The following is a 23,229-nucleotide window of genomic DNA, read 5'->3' as shown; positions in this document are numbered from 1 at the left end:
TATATTTTCAGCAATAAATATAATAAAAGTTAAAATCAACTCACACTGAACAATGATAACTTTAAAAATTTGATTCTTTTGGCATGTTCATACACAAACTTAAACATTAATAAAATGATAAAAATAGTTAATTTACAACAAAAATTATTTATATTTTTTAATTATTATAAATATATAAATAAAATAAAAGTATAAAATTTAACTTTTTACTGTGAATGAATACAAGATTTATTTAAGTAATGATAAAAATTAATAGAAAAATCAGCCTCTATTAACTTCAGCTATGTAAAAGTAAGTGAACAGTGGATAAAATAAAAATAAAATATATCATACTTTAAATTTAAAAGTTCTTTTATTATAATTAGCTATTTGAATGAATGAATAATTTTGAAAATTTGTAATTGTGATACAATATAAAGAAATTTTGTGAGTGTTATAATCAGATCTAAAATTTGATTTAAAATTTAACTTTTTTTTGCTATTAATATTTACATTTAAAAATCTTTTAAGCAGGGATGTAGTGCAGGGGTGTAGTAGTAAATTAAAAAGGACTAAGGCACTAACTGGCATCCCAAGTCTGAATCACCACTATCTATGGAGGTGCCACCATCTATGAAGTTTTGTATGGGCAAAGTGCAACTTTGTGGCTTAAATGGCATGTAACAAATGTACCAAATGCTTAAATGGCAAATGTACCAAAAATGACCTATACTGTGGAACCTTGCTTAATGAGCACATCTCGTAATGAGTAATTTGCATAACGAACAAAACAAATTGTAAAAAAATGACTTCTTTAATGAGCGACGTTTTGCATAACGAGTGACGAGGAGAGGGGAAGTTTCAGATTGTGTGCATGCTACATCAGTCTGTGTTTAGCACTCATTCCGCTAGCATCTTAGTGTCGCTTGTGATCACGCATTTTTCCAAACTTGTGTTCAGACATATTACATATAAACATCAACAACCATAGCATGTTATATAATAAACAATGCCAAACTATATGCCAAGTTCTTGGGCTATGTAAAGGCTATAATTAAATATTAGAAATTAGTTAATTTGACTAGAAGTAGGCAGTTATGCTGCCATCTTGTACTAAATTTAATGACCAATTCCAAATTAAATTTTAGAAATCTCTCAATTAAAAATTAATTATTTATAATTATTAAATTTATACATAGCCCAAAAATTTGGCATATCATTTAGCTGTTTATGAGATATTTTTTTCAATTTTTTTTTTGTTTGTTTTCTGCAAATTGAATTTTCATTCCAGGTTGGTTCACTCAGTGCTAGAAGAAAAGATGAAGCTGATTTATGCTCCTTAACAATGTATATTGTATAATTTTCTTTGAATAAATGTTAAACATAAAATATTTGAGTATTTTTTCGGCATGAAATGCATTATTGTATTTTGCATTAATTTATATGGGAAAAATTGTTTTGCTTAATGAGTGTTTCACATTATGAGTAAGATTCTGGAATGAATTACACTCATTAAGTGAGGTTCCACTGTATATTCATAATCAGTGCAAAAAAAAACTGTTCAAGAAGTAATTTTCTCAGTTTTTGGCTGAGTTACACAATCTAAAAGCCAACTACAAAGTACACAAAGTACTAGGGCTTCACCCTTCTTAAAAAAGAAAGTACCAACACATTGCCCTGGTATGCCCTGGCATCACTACAGTGCTGCTTGTAAGATTATTAATCATTATGTTGAAAAACATTATTTTAGATAAAGTGTCATGTGACAAATTATTAAGTACATTTTTAAAATTGTATTCTGAGTTTACTTTTAAAAACAATTAAAGTATTTTAAATTTTTTATTAGATTGAACTTATACCAAGTACCTTTGAATTGAATGAAGTATTTATGGATATTGTTAAAAATATTTTTGATTGTCTAAATAGTTTTGGAAGATTAAGATTAGATTTGGATATTTTAAAGGAATATAAAGATGAAATACCTGTGAGTATGATTGTTTTTGATTAACTAATATTTCTGTATTATAAAAAGATTTTAAATTTAAATTCAACAAATAAAAAAAAAAGCAAACATAATAAATATTGTACATATAAAAAAATACCATGACAATAAATTTAAAAATTCTTGCAGATTAAATTTATAATAAATTTATTAGATTCAACTATATTAAGTATGGAGTAATTAAAATAAAAATTATTTAAGTTTTAAAATTTAACATGTCTGTAACTGACCAAACTGGGGAAGTGGAACAGGTCTCTGTTACCTTTAACGTCTACTTAAGTTCATTGTATGCAAAAATTGCTAAGAAGCGTGTGTTTCATATAGCTTTCAGGTGTAAGATGTTCAACGCAAAAGGAATTATAATAAAGCATGATATCCAAGGAACAACTTTAATTTTGCAGTAGAACAGATTATTTATAGGTCCTGATCTCTATACACTTCCTAGGTTTGTTTGTGATAACCATACAAACAAATGAATCCTTCGCATAATTGATTCCATTACAATTACCAACCCGACACTATTAACATGTATCCTACAATTGCAGATTAATTCTTAATCTACTTAACAACTAAATGAAAGATAGATGCATAGATAGAAGGGGAAGGAGGAAGAATCAATAGGATGGGGTATCCGGTTCTTGGTGAATAACTTGGTGTGATTACTCGTTTCCAACTTCCATTTCCTGACAGATGTTCTCTTCTGAAGCCTTTCATCTCTTCAAAAATATGATTTTTCCAAGGAGGATTTATCTCAAAGTTTGGTTTCTTATTTTCTCATAAGTCTCCTACTCTGAGACTCGACTCACCAGCTCGGATTGATCTTGAAAAACTCAGAGCCTTACTTGTACACAATTTGCTTCCTCCATGTCCAGCCAAAGAATGTCCTCTCGAAACGAGGTTTTGCCCTCGGGGCTTCCTGTCACCTATTGTTAACTTCCCACACCCTGGTGGGGAAGGGTTGGTTCAGAATTTCTTAGAAGTACAGGAACAATAGAACAAAAAAAATGGACAGAGAGACAGGATTAAAAGACATAAAATATGAATTTAAAATTATATATATAAAAAAAGAATATGGCATACCGCCACATAGGAAGTGCCTGTCTATTTTCACCATCCTTCAGAATGGAAAAGACCCTCCCAACCCTACCAGGCTACCTGGTAGGACTACCCTACCGGACTATCCGGCATATATAGTGTCCCACCATATATGCCGGGTAGTCCGGTAGCAAATGCAATAGGGACCTTCTGTACATTGGGTCCACTAAATGTTTTATGAGAATCAGAATACAAGAACATATTTCGGATGTGCAACATGCTAGAATTTCCACAACCCTCTCTACCTATACAGGGATCTAGAAATTGTGGCAGACTTCATGTGGGCCAAACTCCTCACAACAACACACACACAACCTCAAGGCCATAGAAATCTTTAAAGCTAACTTTGTGTCATTTTGTATAAATTTTAAGTTGGAAATGATGATGTTAATGGCCTGGCAGGCTATACTTGAATCTTTGTTATGCACAGAACAATGCCTGACAACTTTAAATCATTATACTTATAGTTTGAATGATTGTTTGAATTTACATTTCTTTTAAAAAGCTTTTATGTTCTGAATGACATCCAATTGGGTAACCATTGTAGCACATGAAGAAGAACTTGGAAGGAGTTAGAAAATGTTTGTGCAGAGATATTTTTTGTTTTTTTTTTGTTTTCTTCACACCAGTAATTGGTTCTATATTTGTTATTAGATTCTTTAAAGGTTTGAGAAGCATCTCTGAATATCATTAGCTGTCTTTTTCTTGTATAAACTTAAGGGTTTCAATAGAAATCCATTCTTTCCTTTTTTCTTCCTCATTTGGTAGAATTTCTTTAATTGATTTTTTGATTTCATCATTAAGCTTTGATTGATCAAAGCTTAGTATTGGTTGCTTATATTCTCTTCTTTTAGGTTCTTCATTTACTTTATGTATTATAGAGAGAGATGAAGAAATAGAAGCAAAATAAACAAGCAAGTGTAGACTTTTTCCCAGTTTGTAGATTTAAGTATTGTTGACATACTTACAATTAAAGTTAATACTTGCTCATTGTGCAACACATCGTTGCACAATATAAATTTCTAATACAATTGCATTTGTAAAGAATAGTAGTCAGATTACTTAACTGTTATGGATACATTACGTTTTTTGTTTATGTATTTACAATTGTTTATAATAGAGCTAATCCTAAATATAATTGTCAACTCTTAGTTCTGTAATAATAATTTTTGTTTTTATCAATGATAGGTTTCTATTTTTTACACACTGCAAAGTATGGTACATTGAATTAATATTGTGACTGGAGGGTCGGCACCTCATTAGTGCCTCGTCAGGACTGACACCACCGTGTTCCAATTGACACGGAACCAAGACGGTGTGTTGATTTGTTATTTAAACGTAGGTCATGTGAGTGGCTGCATGCGCAGATGATTGTGTTCAGGATGGAGACTGCGTGTTGGTGAGCAGGAAGTGACTCAAACAGAGACTAGGTTAATGAAACAGCCATTTATTTGTAAAGAAAAAAAAATACATTGTTTACGATTTATTGATAGTGCATATAAGAAATTGAGTTAAAATAGGTCTAGATAGGTCTAAATTTGTTGTTCTTGAGAGAGAGAGTTTACAGTGGTTTGCGAGTCAATAAATACCTGGAGTAGATGTATACAAGGTAATGCTGCTTGATTAGGATTTCATTGTGACTAGGGTGACAGTCTCTTTAGGAAAAGTTCTGAATCTCATTGGGAAAGTTCTGAATCTCTGATAGGCTGTCTTTAAAGGCCCAAAGGTAATTGATGTCTGAGGGTGAGTAGGTGAGGTATCTGGTTGGGTAGGATCAGGCACTGCCATGACTAAAAATTAGAGATATTTGTGATGACTTTTCTCTTGGAGGAATGGACGACAACTGACTCTTCGGCCATCAATTCTGATACCAACCCAATATTGCCTGACTAAGAGGTCAGCAGATCACAGGAATGTGTCATTTTTGGTGTCAAGAAAGTGTAAGTAGAGATTTTCTCAGGTAGTCAATGACAACAATCATTGAACAAGTGTGATGATATCGATGATTGATTTTTGTTTACAATATTTAATCCCATTTTTATATTGATTTTAATTTCTCATGCTAAATATATTTTGTATTTTATTGTAGGTTTTTAATGTAATAAGTTAATTAAGAATCTATTATCATATTATGTGTTTAGATTTTTTATTGTAATTAATTAATAATTAAAATAAATTTTAGTCATTCAAAGAAGTTATAATGAAAGATGAAGATTGTATTCATTTACAAAATAATATTTCAAGTGGACTTAAGACTCTAAATGACAATAAAGAAGCATATTGTAAACGATGGGAAGCATATTCTAATCTTTGGAATATAGATATGGCTGCATTTATAGAAAATTTTAAGCTGCAACAACCATCTGCTAAAATATTTGAAGATGACATTAACAGGTATTTATAAATGAAAATTTTTAAGTCTCTAATAATAATTATAAGATTTAATTATTTTACAGATATATTTGGAAAAATTATTTGACACTGAAATTTTCACATAAATGTCAATTTTCAAATGCCATGTACTTAATTTTTTCAATTTGTGTTGAAGAATTCTTATTTTATCTTCATTTTTATAGATTTATAAACTTACAACAAAATCTTTAGCTTTATACATTTATATACAAAACGAAATACATTTGTGGATTCTACAAGAATACCAATATTAACTACTGTAACTAGAATGGCTATTGGCAATTTCATTTTGTTTCTTAGTTATGAGCTATTTGCTGCTGACATGATGTAATATGTTTACTCTTTACCAGGGGCGGACTGGCCCTAAAATTTTTGTGTGGAAAAAATTATTACCAGCCCAGCCCATAAATAAAAAAAAATGTATTTTTTTCAATTTATATTTAAATATATTCAAAATATAACATTGACAAAAATTACAATAAACACAAGTCTACAACATTAATTTTTTATTTAGAAGTTTGCTTTGTTGAGCAATAATATTAATGACATCATCAGAATCTATTTCATTTAAAATATTCTTCTCTGCTGACATTAACACGAAGGCTTCCAGATTTTCTTGTCTGATACTTGATCATAGTTTGCTTTTGATGAATTTTAACATAGAAAAGCTCTGTGTCACAGGACACTTGTGTTACAGACATAGATAGTAAATATTTGTACGCTTGACCAAGTATAGAATAAGCGCCACTTAACACGTTATATCTGAATAATATGTTGTAACAACAAATAGGGCAATTTTTGCAAGCTTTGCAGTATGAGGATGAAATCGAGTCTTTATCATTTTCTACTTGATCGTCAAAATAATGTTCATTTTCGTTTAATTTGATGAGTTTCACTGACATTTTCCTTTAAAATATTCCACGACGTTTTAAAATGTTTCAATTCTGAAATAATATTGTGTTGAGTTGCTTCTGGATTAAATTGTATTAAAATGCTGCTTAAGTTTTGGAATGCATTTTCTGGAGTATTTTCAGAAAAATTTTTCGGATGCAAACATGCAAAGTCATTATAAAATAATTGGTTTTAAGGAAAACGATTTTCCATGCTTTGAATTGCAGTATTTAGTATGTGATTGTAATTACTTATTTCATACCTCTTGAATGAATCTTTTACCGGTTCGTCCGTAGTTTCTCCACTGTCCATTTGCTTTCTTTTGCATATTCTAATATTTGGTAATGTATGTTCAAGTTTGACATCACACTGCATTTCATCCAGTTTATTATTAACATAATTTACAAACACATCAGCAGAGTTCTTTACAACGTTAAATTTTTGCAATATATCCTTTAATAATTTGATTGCATTCATAACCATAGGATGAGCTTTGATGAAATCTATGCTTCTTTCTTGCAAATAATTTGAAATCGGTGTTGTAATATCAAATATTTGTAAGAAAAGTTCAGCTGTAAAAACTATTTCATATTTTATTAAGGAATCTAGAAAAGATTTTGCTTTTATTCGTACGTTTGGTTGAATGTTTATCGATGTAGCAAAATACTGTAATGTTAATATTAATTCAACATATAAGCCATCTTTAGGATTAGCAAAATTACCAAAGACTTTCTTTGAGACTACATCCTTGGCCCACCATCGCGTTTCTCCTATCGTATTTAATTTTTTACGCCTAGTATCTTTACTAAAAGAAATCCACATATTCATTCGAATGTACGATTCTCGAATGAAAATTGCTATTAAATTTAATAGACTAAATAATGAAGCTACAGCAATTGATGACTGAGTAATGTCAGAAATAACTAAATTCAAAACTGGGTGTAGCACCATACATGAACACGCTCCGGGATAGCTTCTAGCGTGTGAGCAGAAAACTCACGATATTTCCCGCGCTTATTACTAGCACCATCAGTAGAATTTCTGATACATTTGGTAATGTCCTAATTATTTTTTCCTAATATATCTTTTATAATATTGTAAAAAGTTTCATCCGTGATGATTCCACAATGACGATGGCTAAAAGTCTCTCATTTATGTATTTATTTACGTATCTCACTATAATTGCGCATTGATCTCGAACACTTATATCTTGTGTGGTGTCAATCTGAATACTATACATTCCAGCATCATTTATTTCTTTCAAAATTTTGTTTTTAATTAGTTTCGATATTGCTTCAAGTATGTAGTTTACAGTAGTTTTTGATAAAAATGTAACTAAGTTTCCACATCCTTGTGTTCTCTTATCTAAATTTGACTGGTGAATTTTTTTACTCTGCTTAATGCAACTATCCAAATGCTTTTTCAAAATATCGTCATGTTTGCTCAAAAGTAATATCATTTCTAAAAAGTTTGTGTGATCTACATTGTCATTGTCCAATATATAAAAACCCTCATTTCGTTTGCATCTATAACTTAACCCTCTTTTGCCAATCAGTTTAATAATATCAATTATTCGTTTTACAACATTACGATTAAAAAGTATTTTTTTCATGTGTAGTAATGCTTGAACAGTTTTTCATGCGCATGAAATGGCGAACAGCATTTTCGTCACGAACCTTGGTTTTCTCGTGCCTTTCGACATATTGATGAACATAATGCCAATTATTAAAACCTTTGATAAAAACATTGTCTTCTGAATCTCGTCCGTATGCTAAGCAGATCGAACAGTACAACTTGTTATTTTCTTCACAAAATGTTAGCCATTTACAATTTTGACAATCTATTTTTCTATTATAAATTTTAGTATTAAACGGTGCTTTTTTGGTAGGTTGTTTCGGATGATACTCGAAGAAATCATCTATATTACTGTAATGCGGTTTTATAAAAAATGTATTAGACTCGTTGCCCTCTAGAATTGGAATACTGACTTCCATTGCTTGCAAATTTTCTTTATTTTTCTCTTTCTCAAATTTGTTTTGATCAGTTTGAGCATTATCGATATTATCTACGTCGGTTTTAGTTGCAGATATAGGCCTATTATTTTCAATTTCTTGAATACTAATATCTTTATTTATATTTTCCCATTGATTCACATTGTCGTTGTTAGACATATTTTCAGACTGGCATTTTAAGTTTTTATTAAACATTTGTTGTATACTGTAGCCCTGTCCAGCTACTAACTCCAAATCATGTTTTCTTTTTAGTCTCAACTTTTCTTGACTTCCCTTTGCTTCTTTTTTCTCACACTGTGGTTTCATTCTGCAAATTAAAAATTATAAGGGATTGAACCAAACCATTTATATACCAAATATATTTTGTGATGTTATAACCTATAACCTACTTTTTACTAACCTGAAAGGAAAAAATAGCTTTTTTAAAACTTATTATCAAATTTGTAAAATCCTAGTTGTCCGAACCTATAAAATAGACTATTTTTAATTAAAGCATTTATAATATAAAGAAAATAATTATTAAAAACATTTTCTGCTTATATCAAATAAATAAAATAATTGTAATTAGCAGTTCGTAGCAGTTTATACTGTTATGAGAACCAGAGAAGAGAGAATTTGGAGCGCAACTCTTGCTGTTTTTGCATTATACCAGGGATGGGCAACCTTTTTCTAAGAGCCACATTTGGAACTTTCGAATTGAAACGGGTCGCACATAAGAAGAAAGAAAAATAGTACGGGTAAATCACAAATGTTTATTCATATATTCATAAATTAGCATAGGTATATCTGATATATTTATCAAATATATTTCATCGATCTTATAACGGTTATATCGAGCTTTTATTGTACAAAACCACGTGTGAACCTCAAGGTCAGTTCAGCATTGAAAGTAATGCAAAGTTGAAACATTCTCATAAGTGGATTTTGTATTTATTACTGTCCAGTTCTAATTCTGAATTCTTTTTAAAACATTAATAATTTTCTAGTTCAAACATTTTAAGTTTCAATTTTGGAAATTAATAGTAACATTATTATTAAACAGAAATTCTAACTTGGATATTTAAAATTCGAAATTCTACATTAAAAATTCTATTTCCGTAAAATTTCAAATATTTAACATACCTTTTCCTATAATTCGGATAAAGCACAGTAGAAATAGAAAAATTGGTGTAGAAATAGTAAAAATTTGCAAAAAACCAAAAAAGTGAATGCAACGATACAAAGCAATGGCAAAACTTTACAGCTCTATATGAAATGTGCAGTGAAGTGCGGTTAAATTACCAGATAGTCCTTGCAATTACGGTAACCCTTTGGGTTGGTTTATTTTTGCGTCTTTAAGGGGTGGTAGAATTGTTTATGAATGTATATGTACAGTACATATACTCCCTTGGGCTTCATTTAGTCTTGAAAATGGGTCAAGCACCTACGAAAGTATATGTGCATTTGTAAACAATTCTATCACCCTTAAAGACACAAAAATAAACCAATCCAAGGGCTACAAATGAAATTTTTGAAATAAAACTGAACAAAAAAGTCTATTATGTACATATTCAGAAAAACGGCCCAAATTATATATGGCCCATGTGGAATTTTCCACATTTTCCACATGGCCAGTCCGCCCCTGCTCTTTACTCATAGCACTAATGAGTGATATGAGAATCATTCTGAAAATTTCCAGATACATGAAAAGTTTCTTGTTAAACTCGTTAATATTTTTCACAATTTCTCAAAGTACTCTGTGATGCTTAATGCAACTGTTCATTTGGTCAAACCACTTCTGGAAATACATAGACCACTCTTCTTTAGGCAATTTCTGTAGGCTCTTACAACTTCTGGTGACCTAAAATGATGTCCACAGAGATTTTCCTTCACTTTTAGAAAGAAGTCACAAAGTGCCTATCAGGGCTACATGATCAGTGGGTTACCAGTTATTTTTTTTGACCCATTCAGAAGCTTGATAGTCTTTGTGGCCATGTGAGTGAGTGCATTGTCATAGAGAAGAAGATCTCACAGTCTGTTCTTTGACTACCTCTTTCAAATCTGACAAATCTGAAAGATTTTGTATTACTTTGTGTACCATTTTGCAGTAATAGTGTTTTATTTCACTAGTGGGAATGATGCAAATGTATCCTGTTTTTCCAAAAAATATGCCACCATTTTCTGATCAGCACTTCTTGCACACTTCATTCTCAGAGGAATTTCTTTATCATGAAAAATCCAAACATGGGAGTGCTGCTTGGTTTCTGGCTCAAACTGATAGACAAATATTTGATCGTAAATAATGACATTCCACAAACATTTCGATGTTCCATTTGCAAATTTTTCAATCATGTCATAATACCATTTTAAGCTTTAGAGTACTCTAATGATATCTCTCCTTAAATTTGTTTCAAGGACTTAAACTTCTCAAATTTTTGGAAGTAGATGTAGTATGCTTTCAAGAATTTGAATGTCAAATAATAATATTATGTGCTAAAATAATTGTCATATTGTATATAAATAATATAAATTTTTCAAATTTCAGATATACAGAGTTAATGAATGGTGCACAAAAAGAAGACAGAAATTATTATATCCAGTTTTTATCTATTGATTCAACTCCAGTAAAAAATTCCATTAAAACATATTGTTTAAATTGGAAAAATGAATTGTTGAAATTATTATTTGAAATTTCTAAAGAGAAATTATTGGAGCTTCATAATTATATGGATACAAATATAGAGAAGTAAAATTTTTATTTTTTAAAATATATTTAAAATCAATATTAATTAATATATATTATAACTCAAACATATTTATTTAATGTAATAAAAGTAGGACTTTTAAGGAAGCCCTTCAAATGTAAAATCTAATCCAAACTGCTTGTTACAGTAACTTTAACTGCTCCTAATGTTCTTGTGATAAATTTCTTCTATTCTCTACTTTTTTCCATACTCCAGATGTGATAATATATATTGGAAGACCTTTACTCTTCTTAGGAAATATGGAATTAAGTAATCAGTAATCTTACTTTTCAGATTCTCTTTAAGTTTCTTGTCATTCAATGACAAAAAAGATTGTATGCTGCTTGTTTAACATATTCTCTGCCGGTACAAAAACCAATTTCTGTACCTTATGCCAAATTATTTATTTATTTTTTGTTTAATTATATATGTTTGTTAAAAGTATCAAATAATTTTTTGTGCTGCTTTTTTTAAAAAAAAATAAATTATGGTGCTTGGACATACCAATAAAAAATTATTAAACAAAAAATTTCAATACAAAACTAATAGATGAAATATCTTTTTTTGAGGTGTACAATAAACAATAAAAATAAACTTTCTTATAAACAAAGAATAAAATTTCTCCAAGCAGTAATATAAACAAATTCTGAAGACACTTGAGCATCCTCAGCATATGTGCAAAGCAGTGTAGATGCTTCAAGGCATCTTTGACACTGAATGTATTAAATATAATCTTATTCAATTCAAAATAATAGTTAATGAAATTGGAACTAGAGATAACATTACCTTTTGCTTTATTTTTTAAACACTGTATGTATAAATCTATTTTTTATTAATTAAACTGACATTTATATAAACTTTAAAATATTGAATAACTTTCAATCTGAATGCTTGTCTGAGATAAACCTTTCAACATTTTTTCTAATTGTATTGCCTTTGTTTGAATCACACACTTGGAACATACAATTTTTGTAAAAGAAGATTGTGAAAAGTCATAAATACAAAAACTACAGAAAGTTCATCTTTAAAGACACAATACTTGCATGTAGAAAGCACATGTAGAAAATGCCACTTCATGCGAAAATTACACAACACATTACATCAGGTTGCAAGCTTTTAGCCCAAACTAAACTTACATTGACATAACCAAATTATATTACCAAATAGAAAACATTATACTGTATATCAAAAGCTTGCTCATAAACAAATTATTATATATCTAGCAACCATACTACAAATACGTGGCTGAAATGGTTATAGAAAACAACACTCACAAAATATACTATGAATGTGTCATAATTACAGATAAAACAATCCATTATCACAGACTATATATATGTGGTATTCACTGACAAACAAAGTTACTTACATTATAGAGTATTCCAAATTTTGACCAGACATAATCTTTCCAAATTTACTAATTTCTTGTAATTCAATTTATGATATTCAAAGGATGAATAAGAGTAATTTGTTATCTTGAATTTGATTTTTTTTTAATTAAGTCACTGAAAATTCATTTTATAATATTTGTAATTATTTATAAAATATGTTTATAAATATTTCTTGAGATTTAAAATTTCCAATCTGCATAATAGGGTGATATAAAAAAAAAAAACAGTTTGTTATATTTTTGTAATCTAAAATTTTGTATTATTTTATTTATATTTTGTATCTTTACATAAAAATGGTTTGTTATACATAATTTTTTATATTATTTAAGTAAAGCATTTGTACATAACATTCAATTTTTATGTATTGATTCGAACTTTTCAATGATTTAGCCTTTAAATTTTTATGTATAATTAAATATGATGTGAAGGACAAAAAAAAAAATATTTATATATCTTGCAAAGATTTGATAATTAATACACTAGTACACTAATTACTATGATTACAATGACACTTAGCCTAATAATGATAATTACAGTATATACCATAGGTGGGGAACCTGCGGCCTCTGCGAGGTTCTTGTGCGGCCCTTTGCCACCTAGTACAGAATGGTAGAGTTCGTTTCAAACAACTATTGTACATCAACGCCATGACAGTTGCGCGAAAAATCCCGCCAAAGACAGTCATATTGTAACATGACGTCAGAATACTAGTCTGAAACGGACTCTAACATGCATGAGCGAGTTTTTAGCGCCCCCAAGTTGCAATAAGAATGAACTAAACGAAAAAAAATGCGGCCTCTCTTATTGCTTATGCGGCCTCTCTTATTGCTGCCTAATTTAAATGTGGCCTCTAATGGTAAAAAGGTTCCCCACCGCTGGTATATACAAAGCTGAGTACGTGCTGGCATCACTGTTGGGAGTATGTTCATTGAATCTTGTTTATTCCAACAACAAGAAAAAAAACAGGAGAACTATACTCGAGTATGAAATATTTCCTTTATCTTCCTTCCTTAAACAACAGTCCTTCCACTCCGGATACAATCTTCCTTTCGATGCAAACGGATTTTCCCTTCGTCCAAAAAAACAAAGAGACAGTGTCTTGCCACCGCTCTTCTCTTTTCCTTGCTAACCCTTTCACTGAAAACCTCATCACCTTATCCCTCAAAGCCTTCCTCTAGTATGTTCTCGACAAGTCTTCTGACGAAAAAAAAGTCCTCTGACGAAAAAAAAGTTTTCTGACATTGTACTCTTCTTTTTATAACCCCTGCCTTCTAGAGCTTCCACCTTAGTCACATGATGTCTTTACAACCAGCCCCAAGCCAATGAGTGGTTGCCGAGGATGGAGGCACGTGACAAACGGAACGTTTTACAAATAAACAGGTATTGCAACAAGGAAGAAAATCCGATACAGAAATGGCACCAATATACAAAATATATAATTACAAAAAAAAAAGAAACAATTTAGTGACGGAGCACTACACAAGCCACTAGTGACAAACTGTATATACAACAATATAAGTTTTAGTCATTCCATGCCAACTGTACAATTGAACAAAATTGGAGGTATCAAGTGTGGAGGTTTCTCCGTACTTGACTACCTCCAATTTTGATAAAATTTTATAACAAGTATGCTTATGGTCTTAAATTAAGATAACATGCAAAATATTAGATCTGAATAGTTATATAGTTTCCAAAATAGAGATCTTGGTATGATTACTCCATTCTTCTTCATGTACACTTTATAATAATTGGCTTTATCCTCCTATTATGTCATTGAAGCAAGCATTTATTTTCAAATTTGGTGACTTATGATCACTTTTTCCTATGAATTCAGTTGTGTTAGACATATTTTTCAGCCTAGTATAACTTTTCCATAATTTGAAGGTAAAAATTAATTTTATAGAACTGAATTCATTCTTTAACAACCTGTAACTCCTAAAGTAAGCATGTCTATCTTCTATTAAATCCTTTAGTGATAAGCATAAATTTTGCTGAAGAGAACAATCCTACAAGGAACACACCAATAGTTGACTATTCCAACTTTATTGTACAAAGAAATGCATTTTGGGCCTCTTGCCTGTCTTCAGTCCTTTTATTATAGATCTTTGACTGTTCATTTAAAATTATGTTAGTGACCACTGGATGAATCAACTTTGTATACATAAGCTACTAAATAAAATTGAAATTAAGTTAACTTAAGGCTATGATAAATTTTTTTTAAATTAAAAATTAAAATTAAAAAAAGAATTTAAAATAACTAATGGATATGTATACCTGTGTAAAAAATAAATATAAATGTTTTAATATATTGATTCAAAAAAGGAAAAATGAAAGGACCTTAATCACTTTAAAAACTTCACTGCACTGTTTATTCCTCAACCAAGATGATATTGCTGTATATAACTGTTGTTAAGCCACTTTTCAATTATTTTGTTTGAGTAATTATCCAAACAACATAATCAAAAAATACTTTAACAACAGTAATATAGAACAAACAATAGTAATTTAATTTAAAATTTAAATATTATTTACAATATAAATATAAAGTTGAATTTAAGTTTTAAGTTTCAAATGTATTTAAGTTTTATTACTGTTTATATATATAAATAGTACAGTAATACCTTGACTTATGCTACCCTGACTTATGCGAACCCAGAGTTACATGATTTTCAAATCTCATTGATTCGTTTTTTGTTTGAGTGCCACGCAACTGTTGATTACTCACTCCCCCCACACTATTGTTCAGCTTACATGTTTAGACATGTCACACGGGATCGATGAATAGCTACAATTTATTTTGTGTTATTTATTTCTGTGTTTGTGATATCTATGGAGACTTGAGAGACTCTGCTATGTCATCCAAACAAAGTAGAACTGATTCTTCTGCATCAAACAAGAAAAGAAAAACTTTAATAATGTTAACTTCACATTCCAAAGATAAAGACTTCGATACAAAAATGAAAATTTGTGAATTGGCAAAGAAGTTTGATCTACTCGAATCGATGGTCAGAACAATTATAAAAGGTAAAGAAAAAATTCTCGAAGCTGTGAAAAGTGCTCAATCATTAAATTCAAGCATAATTCATAAACACCATGGTATTGTCTTGACAGAAGGTTTCAGTTCAATTGAAAAGGGGTTACAAATTTTAGAAAATATAAACTCCAACAAAGAATGCATTTCTTCTACAAAATGAGAAATAAAAAACTTATTAGCATGCTACAAGGAAATTTTGCGGGAGAAAAAAAATCTTTGCACCATCATACGAATTTGTTAGATTTTATGAAGCATCAAAATAATTTTGTTTACAATTTTAATAATATAATTTGTTATACATATGTATTATCTAAGATTTTATTAAACATTTTTTTCTAAATTATTGTTTTCTTTAGTCTCCAGCCCCAATTAAAAATAATTTGAATGTATTTATATGGGAAATTATATCCCGAGTTACGCGAATTCGACTTATGCAGTTATTGCTCGGTCCCACCTATCGCGTAAGTTCAGGGTATTACTGTATTAAAAAAAATAAAATTTTTAAAATACATAAAATTGTAACGTTGATTATTTATTCTAATAGAAAAACAAATTTTTTTGTAATCTATACAAAGTTTTTTTTAAAGCATACAATATTTACATATAAAATTTTTATTTGAAATTAAATGAATAATTAATATCAAATTTTTATTTAACACTTCTATTTTAAAATTTCATTGGATCTGAATTTCCATTAGATAATTTTTCCACATTATGTTATGAAAATAGTAATAATATTTTTACAGTGATAAATACACTTCAATAATAACTAACAAGAAATTGAAGTGATTATTTAGCTTATTGTCACTATTTCTGCATTTATAATTGTCATTTATTATGATTATTATAATTTTAATTATACTGGTAAATCTTTCAGATAAAGTTAATTTTTTTAATTAATGTTTTTTTTATTTTTAGTTTGGAAAAATATCCACAAACTATAGGTGAGCTTCAACATTTTGCTAATCAGAAAAAACTGAAAGAAGCATTGGATAATGTAAAACAACAATTTGATCCTTTGAGAGACAATTTTAAAATTTTAGATAATTATAATTATTGGATTGATCCCGAGGTATTAACTTTATAATTTTTTAATGTATATTATATTATATTTTGTATTTATGAATTTTATAATTTAATAATGTCTTTTGCCAAATATGTATGATGTAATAAAATTAGTAATGACAGTTTTTACTTTCAATATTATTTATTATTAAAAATTTATTTTTTACATAATATTTATTAACTGTTGTTTGAAAAATAATTGTTTATGATAATCAATGTCACAAATGCAATGTAGCATTGCCAGTAGGATTGTACTGATTTGAGTGGAATTTCCTTTCATTACATAGTCAAATCTTAATTTCCACATCATTTATCAAAAACATTGCAATTAGAAAAGTTAAATTTAACACTTACAAATATATCACATATAAGTTATATTTAAACTCCATACAAATTCTCTTTTTTATCATCCTTATTTTTAGTCAGTAATGGTGGACTGTTTGCTTGGTGACTATTTCTTATTTTAATTTTTTATATTTCACTTGAGGAAAATAAATTAATAAAATAAAATACAAGTGTTGCCTATTGTGATCATTATGTCAGCAATGCCCAAGTCAGGACTGACCTATGACTTTAGGCACACAGGAACCTTCTAAATAATTATCACACAAGTAATTGTGTATGAGGGAATGGACGGGCTCAAGATGGAGGAGGGAGTTGAGAGACAGAGCACGGAAATAACACACACTACTATGCATTTAACCATTAAACAACAAATATTTATTTTTCAAAAGACTAAAAATTACAAAGAAAAATGGAAATAGAGGAAGAGTCTAAATCTTTGTGTGCCTATACAAGAGAGTGTTTATAACTCTGTACATGGGTTGATAAACACCTGGATCCGTAATGTTTGACAATTGCTTGGATGTTCTCAAGAGGGTAAGGATTAGTTATGATGAGTCTTGAATCCAAAAGTGTAGAATATTTATAGTGATTGTTTGTAATTTGGAGCAGCTAAGGCAGGCAAACTCTCTCTTACCCTTTTCTTTTTATTTGGGCTCTTCTCCCCTGCTGTTCTGATGCCCAAATTTGTAAGTTATACAGGGAGATAGTGGTTAGTCCAATTCCCAATTTTTTGTGAAACTTCCTTCAATGAGTAGTTTTTATTGGAATGTGTCACTCTGAAGGAAGTGTTATCAGTGGGAAAATTTTGCAAATTTTCTTCATTGAATTTATTAATTTGGGCTTAAATAAAATAATTTTCTTTTTTTTTTAAACCAAAAATGAAATAAGATTAAGATTGTCAAAATTACAAAAATACTAGCCTGGGTTTTCACACTATTGTATTAAATTAAAAAAAGATCTTATTTTAATTCGAGCTTTAATTCACTATGGTACAGCCCATATGGATGACTCACAACAAATGTGGTCTCACTACTTGAATTTTAAAATTACTGGCCCAGATTTGGATATGGGCTGCCATAAAATAGCCTATCCAGACTGATATTTAACCCAACATGGTATGCATTTTGTAACTTCTAATGTGAAAATAATTGATCACAATTTGGTCTGTAGACTGTCATGATAAGGTTTGTATTAGATTAATGCACTGCCTGGAATTTAATCCATGTCTCCATAGCAGATGGCTGATGCCTTTTAAACTTTTCATAAAAATATTAGAAGACAAGCATACAATCTTGATAAATGCTAGCAAAACAATTTGATTAGATGAATGTTTTCAGCCTACTTATTACAGTAGGCCAGCTTCAGACCATAGCATATATCATAAACCAAAAGAATATGATGTTTTATTAATAGAATGCATCTAATTAAATTGTTTTGCTGGAATTTAAGAAGGTTGTCTGCTTCTTTTCTACACTGATGTCTTGGCTGTTTGGCTAGCTATATATATATTTTCACATATTACATATGGACTTGTATTTGATACATATTATTTCAAGGCCAAAATTTATTGCCAGTCCAATGCTGCTCTTAGTAAATTTTCTTAGGAAATTTGGGAACTTTTAGAGTTAATATTTTGAGAATGTCATCAATTAATTATTATCTGTATCATTTGCTACTAGTTCATGCACTGCTTCTAGCTTTAACTCTCATAGCACAGTTTTTGTGAATATTTTTATTACACTAGTATATATTATATGATATATTACAATAACATTTAGGAGTAGCAGCATATTCACAAGCATTTACTGGAAACCTTCCTACAATCCTCTGTTCATTCCTTGGAGTTCTCATGATCCTCTCAGCTATAGACTAGCAGTGTTTCAGGTGCTGATCAGGAGAGTGTATACACACTGCATGGATACTTGGGATAGAAACAAGGAATTGGATTACATCATTTCCATTGTTACAAATATAAGACCAATAAAAACCCTCATTGATTTATTCTAACATAAAATGTAGGGACATTTCAGAAATTCTTCACAAGCTGAATGCCTTATTGTGGACTATGCCGCTCCCCTATGGAACATCTTTAAGGAGATAGGCAACTCCATTGGTCGCAGCATCACCTACAGAAGAAACCTTACAGTTTATAGGTTATTATAATTATAGTAAATATATAGATTATAGGAAACAATAAGGATCCCTGGACATGGTACCGGTTTCCAGTGTTTACAACATACCCGTAAAAGACAGCAGACTCACATGCAATTTCTAGTACATTGGGGCAATTCTGAGATGCATCCAACAATGCTTGAAAGAACACAAAGATGATGATAGAAAATCCAACCCTAATACTACCTTAGCAGTGTATACCATTGCTAATCAAGATTCTATGAGTATTAAATGGGACCGAGCCCAAATTGTCCATAAAATAGGGAACCACCAACACATTTGCTATGTGGAGCTGTACATATTTATAGAGCAACATATAAGGGACGTTCTATCAATTATAAGGACATTAACTCTCTGTCAGCAGTGTGGAGGTTCTTCTTTGTGTACTCTATACACAAATAATGTGAAGCCTTATGATAGCTACAGAATGAACTATTTACATCATTTGATTTAAACAGATGAGGGCTCATTTTTTAAAGGTATTTTGTATTTATTTAATTTTAATGTTTCTTTGTATTTATCGATTTAGTTTTTATATATTTGTTTATTTTATTTACGTGTTATTTACATGTGATGATCTTTGTATTTTCGAATATTTTCAAACTTACGCTAGAATTGCAATGGCTTAATTAATTTAATGTTCAGATATTAAATTTGAATTGGCATTCCATTTAGTATTCTACAGGAAGAAGAATGTTAAAAACATCTGAAAATGTTACAGTAAATTTTAAACTGTAGTAAATTTTTTGCTATTTCCAATTCATTTGTTTAGTTAAGTTACGGCAATGCAACGTTTGGGCGATCTGCCTAGGTGGGATGCCTTCCATGTGGTCTTTTTAAGCCTTAACTGGTCCCTATTTGGACATTACAGACATGGAGAAAACCCAGAAAACTCCACATGGCCAGCCTGTCTGGGCAAGGTGTGACCATGATTGAACTTCCAATGTGCAGGGAATGGAACTACTTGGTCACTGGTGGGCTGCTGTTTCCAAGGTTATTTTTGTGTGAATTTATTAAAATAATTTTCAAGACAGCTCTGATTTAGTATTGAATGTAATTGATGATAAAATTGGAAACATGTAGTATAATTTTAAGATTATAATATGAATATTTAATTAGAAAATATTTATTAATATAAATATATAAATTTTTTTTGGCATAATTCAGCTATGTTTAAATAGATTAAACAGTTTTGTTATAACCTTATATTCATATGACTAAATTTGATTATAACATAGCCACTGTTTTAATGGTTATAGTTATTTATAAAATGAAATCATTTTTTAAGAATAAATAATTCATTTAATTTTTTGTTAAATGTAAATTTATAAATATATAAATTAAATACAGTAGAACTCCAATTATCTAAACTATCTTCCTTTCTCTGTCTCACTGACATCACACTGCAGTTCTCTTATGTTGTGTGACTGCATGATCAGTGATGCCTATTTATGGTGACAGATCCAAATGATTGATAGGATACTACTCACATATTGATGAATAAATAAGTATGTATATACATTTTGAGTAAAAAATAGTAAATATAAAACATGGCTGATATTATTACATTTAATTTTATAAATAAATATAAAATTGCAACATTTAACAAAAGTAAAATACTTTGCTTCTGTTATTCTTTTGTCATTTGCTCCAGTGACAGTCCACAAATTCACAAGCAGGAGGCAACCTTTCTTTTGAAGCTACTGCCTCTGCAATAAAATGCAAATATGGTAAAAATGTCCTCTGTGCCTCCATGCTTGTGAATTTGTAGACTGTCACTGGAGTGAACAACAGAAGACTAATGGAAGCAAAGTATTTTACTTTTGTTAAATGTTGCAATTTTATATTTATTTATACAATTAAATGTATACACAATGGTGCACTTAGGATTTACTCTTGGGGGAACTGAGTTGAACGGATAAAAAATTTTTAATGCAAATTCAATAAAATTTTCACTTGTGTGACTGCTAATTCATAAGTAGTATAGAAATAAAACACACCACAGAAAATAAATAAAAAAATGAATTTTAATTAGAGAAAGATTTTTGGAAAATTTTTTAGTGTTTGTTTTTCTTTTTCTTTGGAGAGGGCCAGGGCCACTTGGTTCTCCTGGGTGCATCATTGCATATATAATACTTGCTGTTACTCTGTAATTTCATTCTTTACATGTTAATCCATTAATTCATATTTTTGAGTATTCAAATCACCTGTAAATGAATCAATTCAGATAAACAGAGTTTTACTGTAATTTCAAATTGTTCAACACAGAAAATTAATAGATAATTTCAAATGAATTTTTTTCAGTTAATGAAACTGTTAGAAGATTTAAACCCAAAATGTGAAAAATTAAAAAGTTGTGTAGAAAATATAGATGATACAGTAGACAAAATAAAGGTAATGTAATAAACTTTTTTCAGAAAATGCAATAATGATGCTATGATAAAAATGTACATTTTATAGTCTCAAGCCCACATACTTATTTTCAGAGATTCCATAAAGATTATAATTAAATTGTTACAGGTGTCCAAATCATATATTTTATAAATTGTCTACAAGAGTATTCAGATTTAAAAAATGCTATTTTCAAGAAATGCAGCCTGAACTGTAGATTTTTACCTCAGCAATAAGCAAAAACTAAAATGAAATACAAATACAGAATTAATTAAAATTTAAGATTAAAAAACTATGCTATATAAATTATAAATTGAAACAAAAAACAAAAAATTAAAATACATTTATCTAGCTACAGAACTTGACCCCAAAAAATTAGTATTTTAAAGATTAAAGTTGAGTTTTCTTGATTGTAATCATAAGCAAATTGTTTAGATTTTCTTTACATAAAACTTACTGACACATAAACATGCAGGAATAATAAGCTATAAGTTGGGATTAGTTATAAAAATATTAACACCTTAAAATAATTTAATACTTTTATTATTATTGTAAAAATTGCTGTGATACAAATGATTCCATTTGTAACATAAATTCAAATAACAAATATTTGAGAGATTTTCGAAGTCAATATTGACTTTAAAATCTGTCAAGCATTTGTTATATTATTATTATTTAGCTTTGATTATTATAATAGCTTAGCTTATTATAATAGCAATCATTCTTATTGTAACATATGTCAATAATTTTAAACTATTGACATATGTTACAGTAAGAGTGCTTTTATTTATTATTTTGATATTTTGTAGACTTAATCCCTGAACTTTTTAGCTATTCTTGGCTTTAAACATTTAAGATTTTAAACATTATAATTCATAAATCATACATTTATACATATAACAACATAGAGAAAATTACCACAAATATACTATTATCTAATTAAATAACATCATTTAGATAATTTAAAATATGTTTTCTAAGAAGTTACGAACTACTATAGAAAGTTTTTCAATGCATTCAAAAACTTTCTATAATAGTTTGTAACTTTTTATTCAATGAAGGACATTTAAAAAATCACATTAATGTAATGAATCTTTTCCATACTGTGGTCAAGAATTCTTGATAGCTTGGCTTTTGACCTGCCGAAGTTAAAATATCTAGAAAGGTTTTTGAGGCAGTGTTATTCCTTCACTTCATATTCAATTGCTTTGTTTTTTTTTCATTCCTGAATATTACAGCTATTTTCTGTCATGACCAGTAATTTCACTTATGAAATAAATGATTTATGCTAAATTATGATAAATTATTTACGATAAGATCATTTTAAAATCTTGTTAAATGATCAACAATAATCTGTATGTATTTGCTTTAAATGTTAATTTCTTCATATTCCATTGTTATAACCGACAGCGAATGAAAAGTTATTTTAGTTTTGTTTTTGCGAATAAAACAAGGACTACAAACACATTCTTGATAATTTACAAATTATTCTTTACTTCGCTGTGTTATTAGGTTCTTTATACATTGGATCCCAATGTGTAGGCAGTAAAAATACAGAACTTTATATACATGAAAGAACAAAACAAAATTCAATTCTTATTACAAGTGCCTATAACTATACTTAACCTACTTACAAACTATAATTATTAACTATAAGGGGAAAAGAATTGGAGAATATAAGGATAGAACAAGGGGAAAGAAGAAATACCCAGGCTTT

The 23,229-nt window shown here is 29.2% G+C and overlaps 1 protein-coding gene across 1 annotated transcript in view; it reads left to right on the top strand.

Moving 5' to 3' along the window:
- Positions 1–23,229, top strand: part of LOC136980687 (dynein axonemal heavy chain 2-like) — a 647,596-nt gene that overhangs the window by 351,582 nt on the left and 272,785 nt on the right. The window contains exons 15-19 of the mRNA XM_067276853.1: positions 1,826–1,963; positions 5,259–5,470; positions 10,916–11,116; positions 16,458–16,611; positions 21,426–21,515. Of these exons, the coding sequence (XP_067132954.1) occupies positions 1,826–1,963; positions 5,259–5,470; positions 10,916–11,116; positions 16,458–16,611; positions 21,426–21,515 (795 nt within the window). The remainder of the gene's footprint in view (positions 1–1,825; positions 1,964–5,258; positions 5,471–10,915; positions 11,117–16,457; positions 16,612–21,425; positions 21,516–23,229) is intronic.

Source organism: Centruroides vittatus, unplaced genomic scaffold (genome assembly GCF_030686945.1).
Source record: "Centruroides vittatus isolate TY-2023 unplaced genomic scaffold, ASM3068694v2 contig_717, whole genome shotgun sequence".
Taxonomy (NCBI): Eukaryota; Metazoa; Arthropoda; class Arachnida; order Scorpiones; family Buthidae; genus Centruroides; species Centruroides vittatus.
The sequence above is the reverse complement of the archived record's forward strand: the minus strand, read 5'-3'. Positions and strand labels throughout refer to the sequence as shown.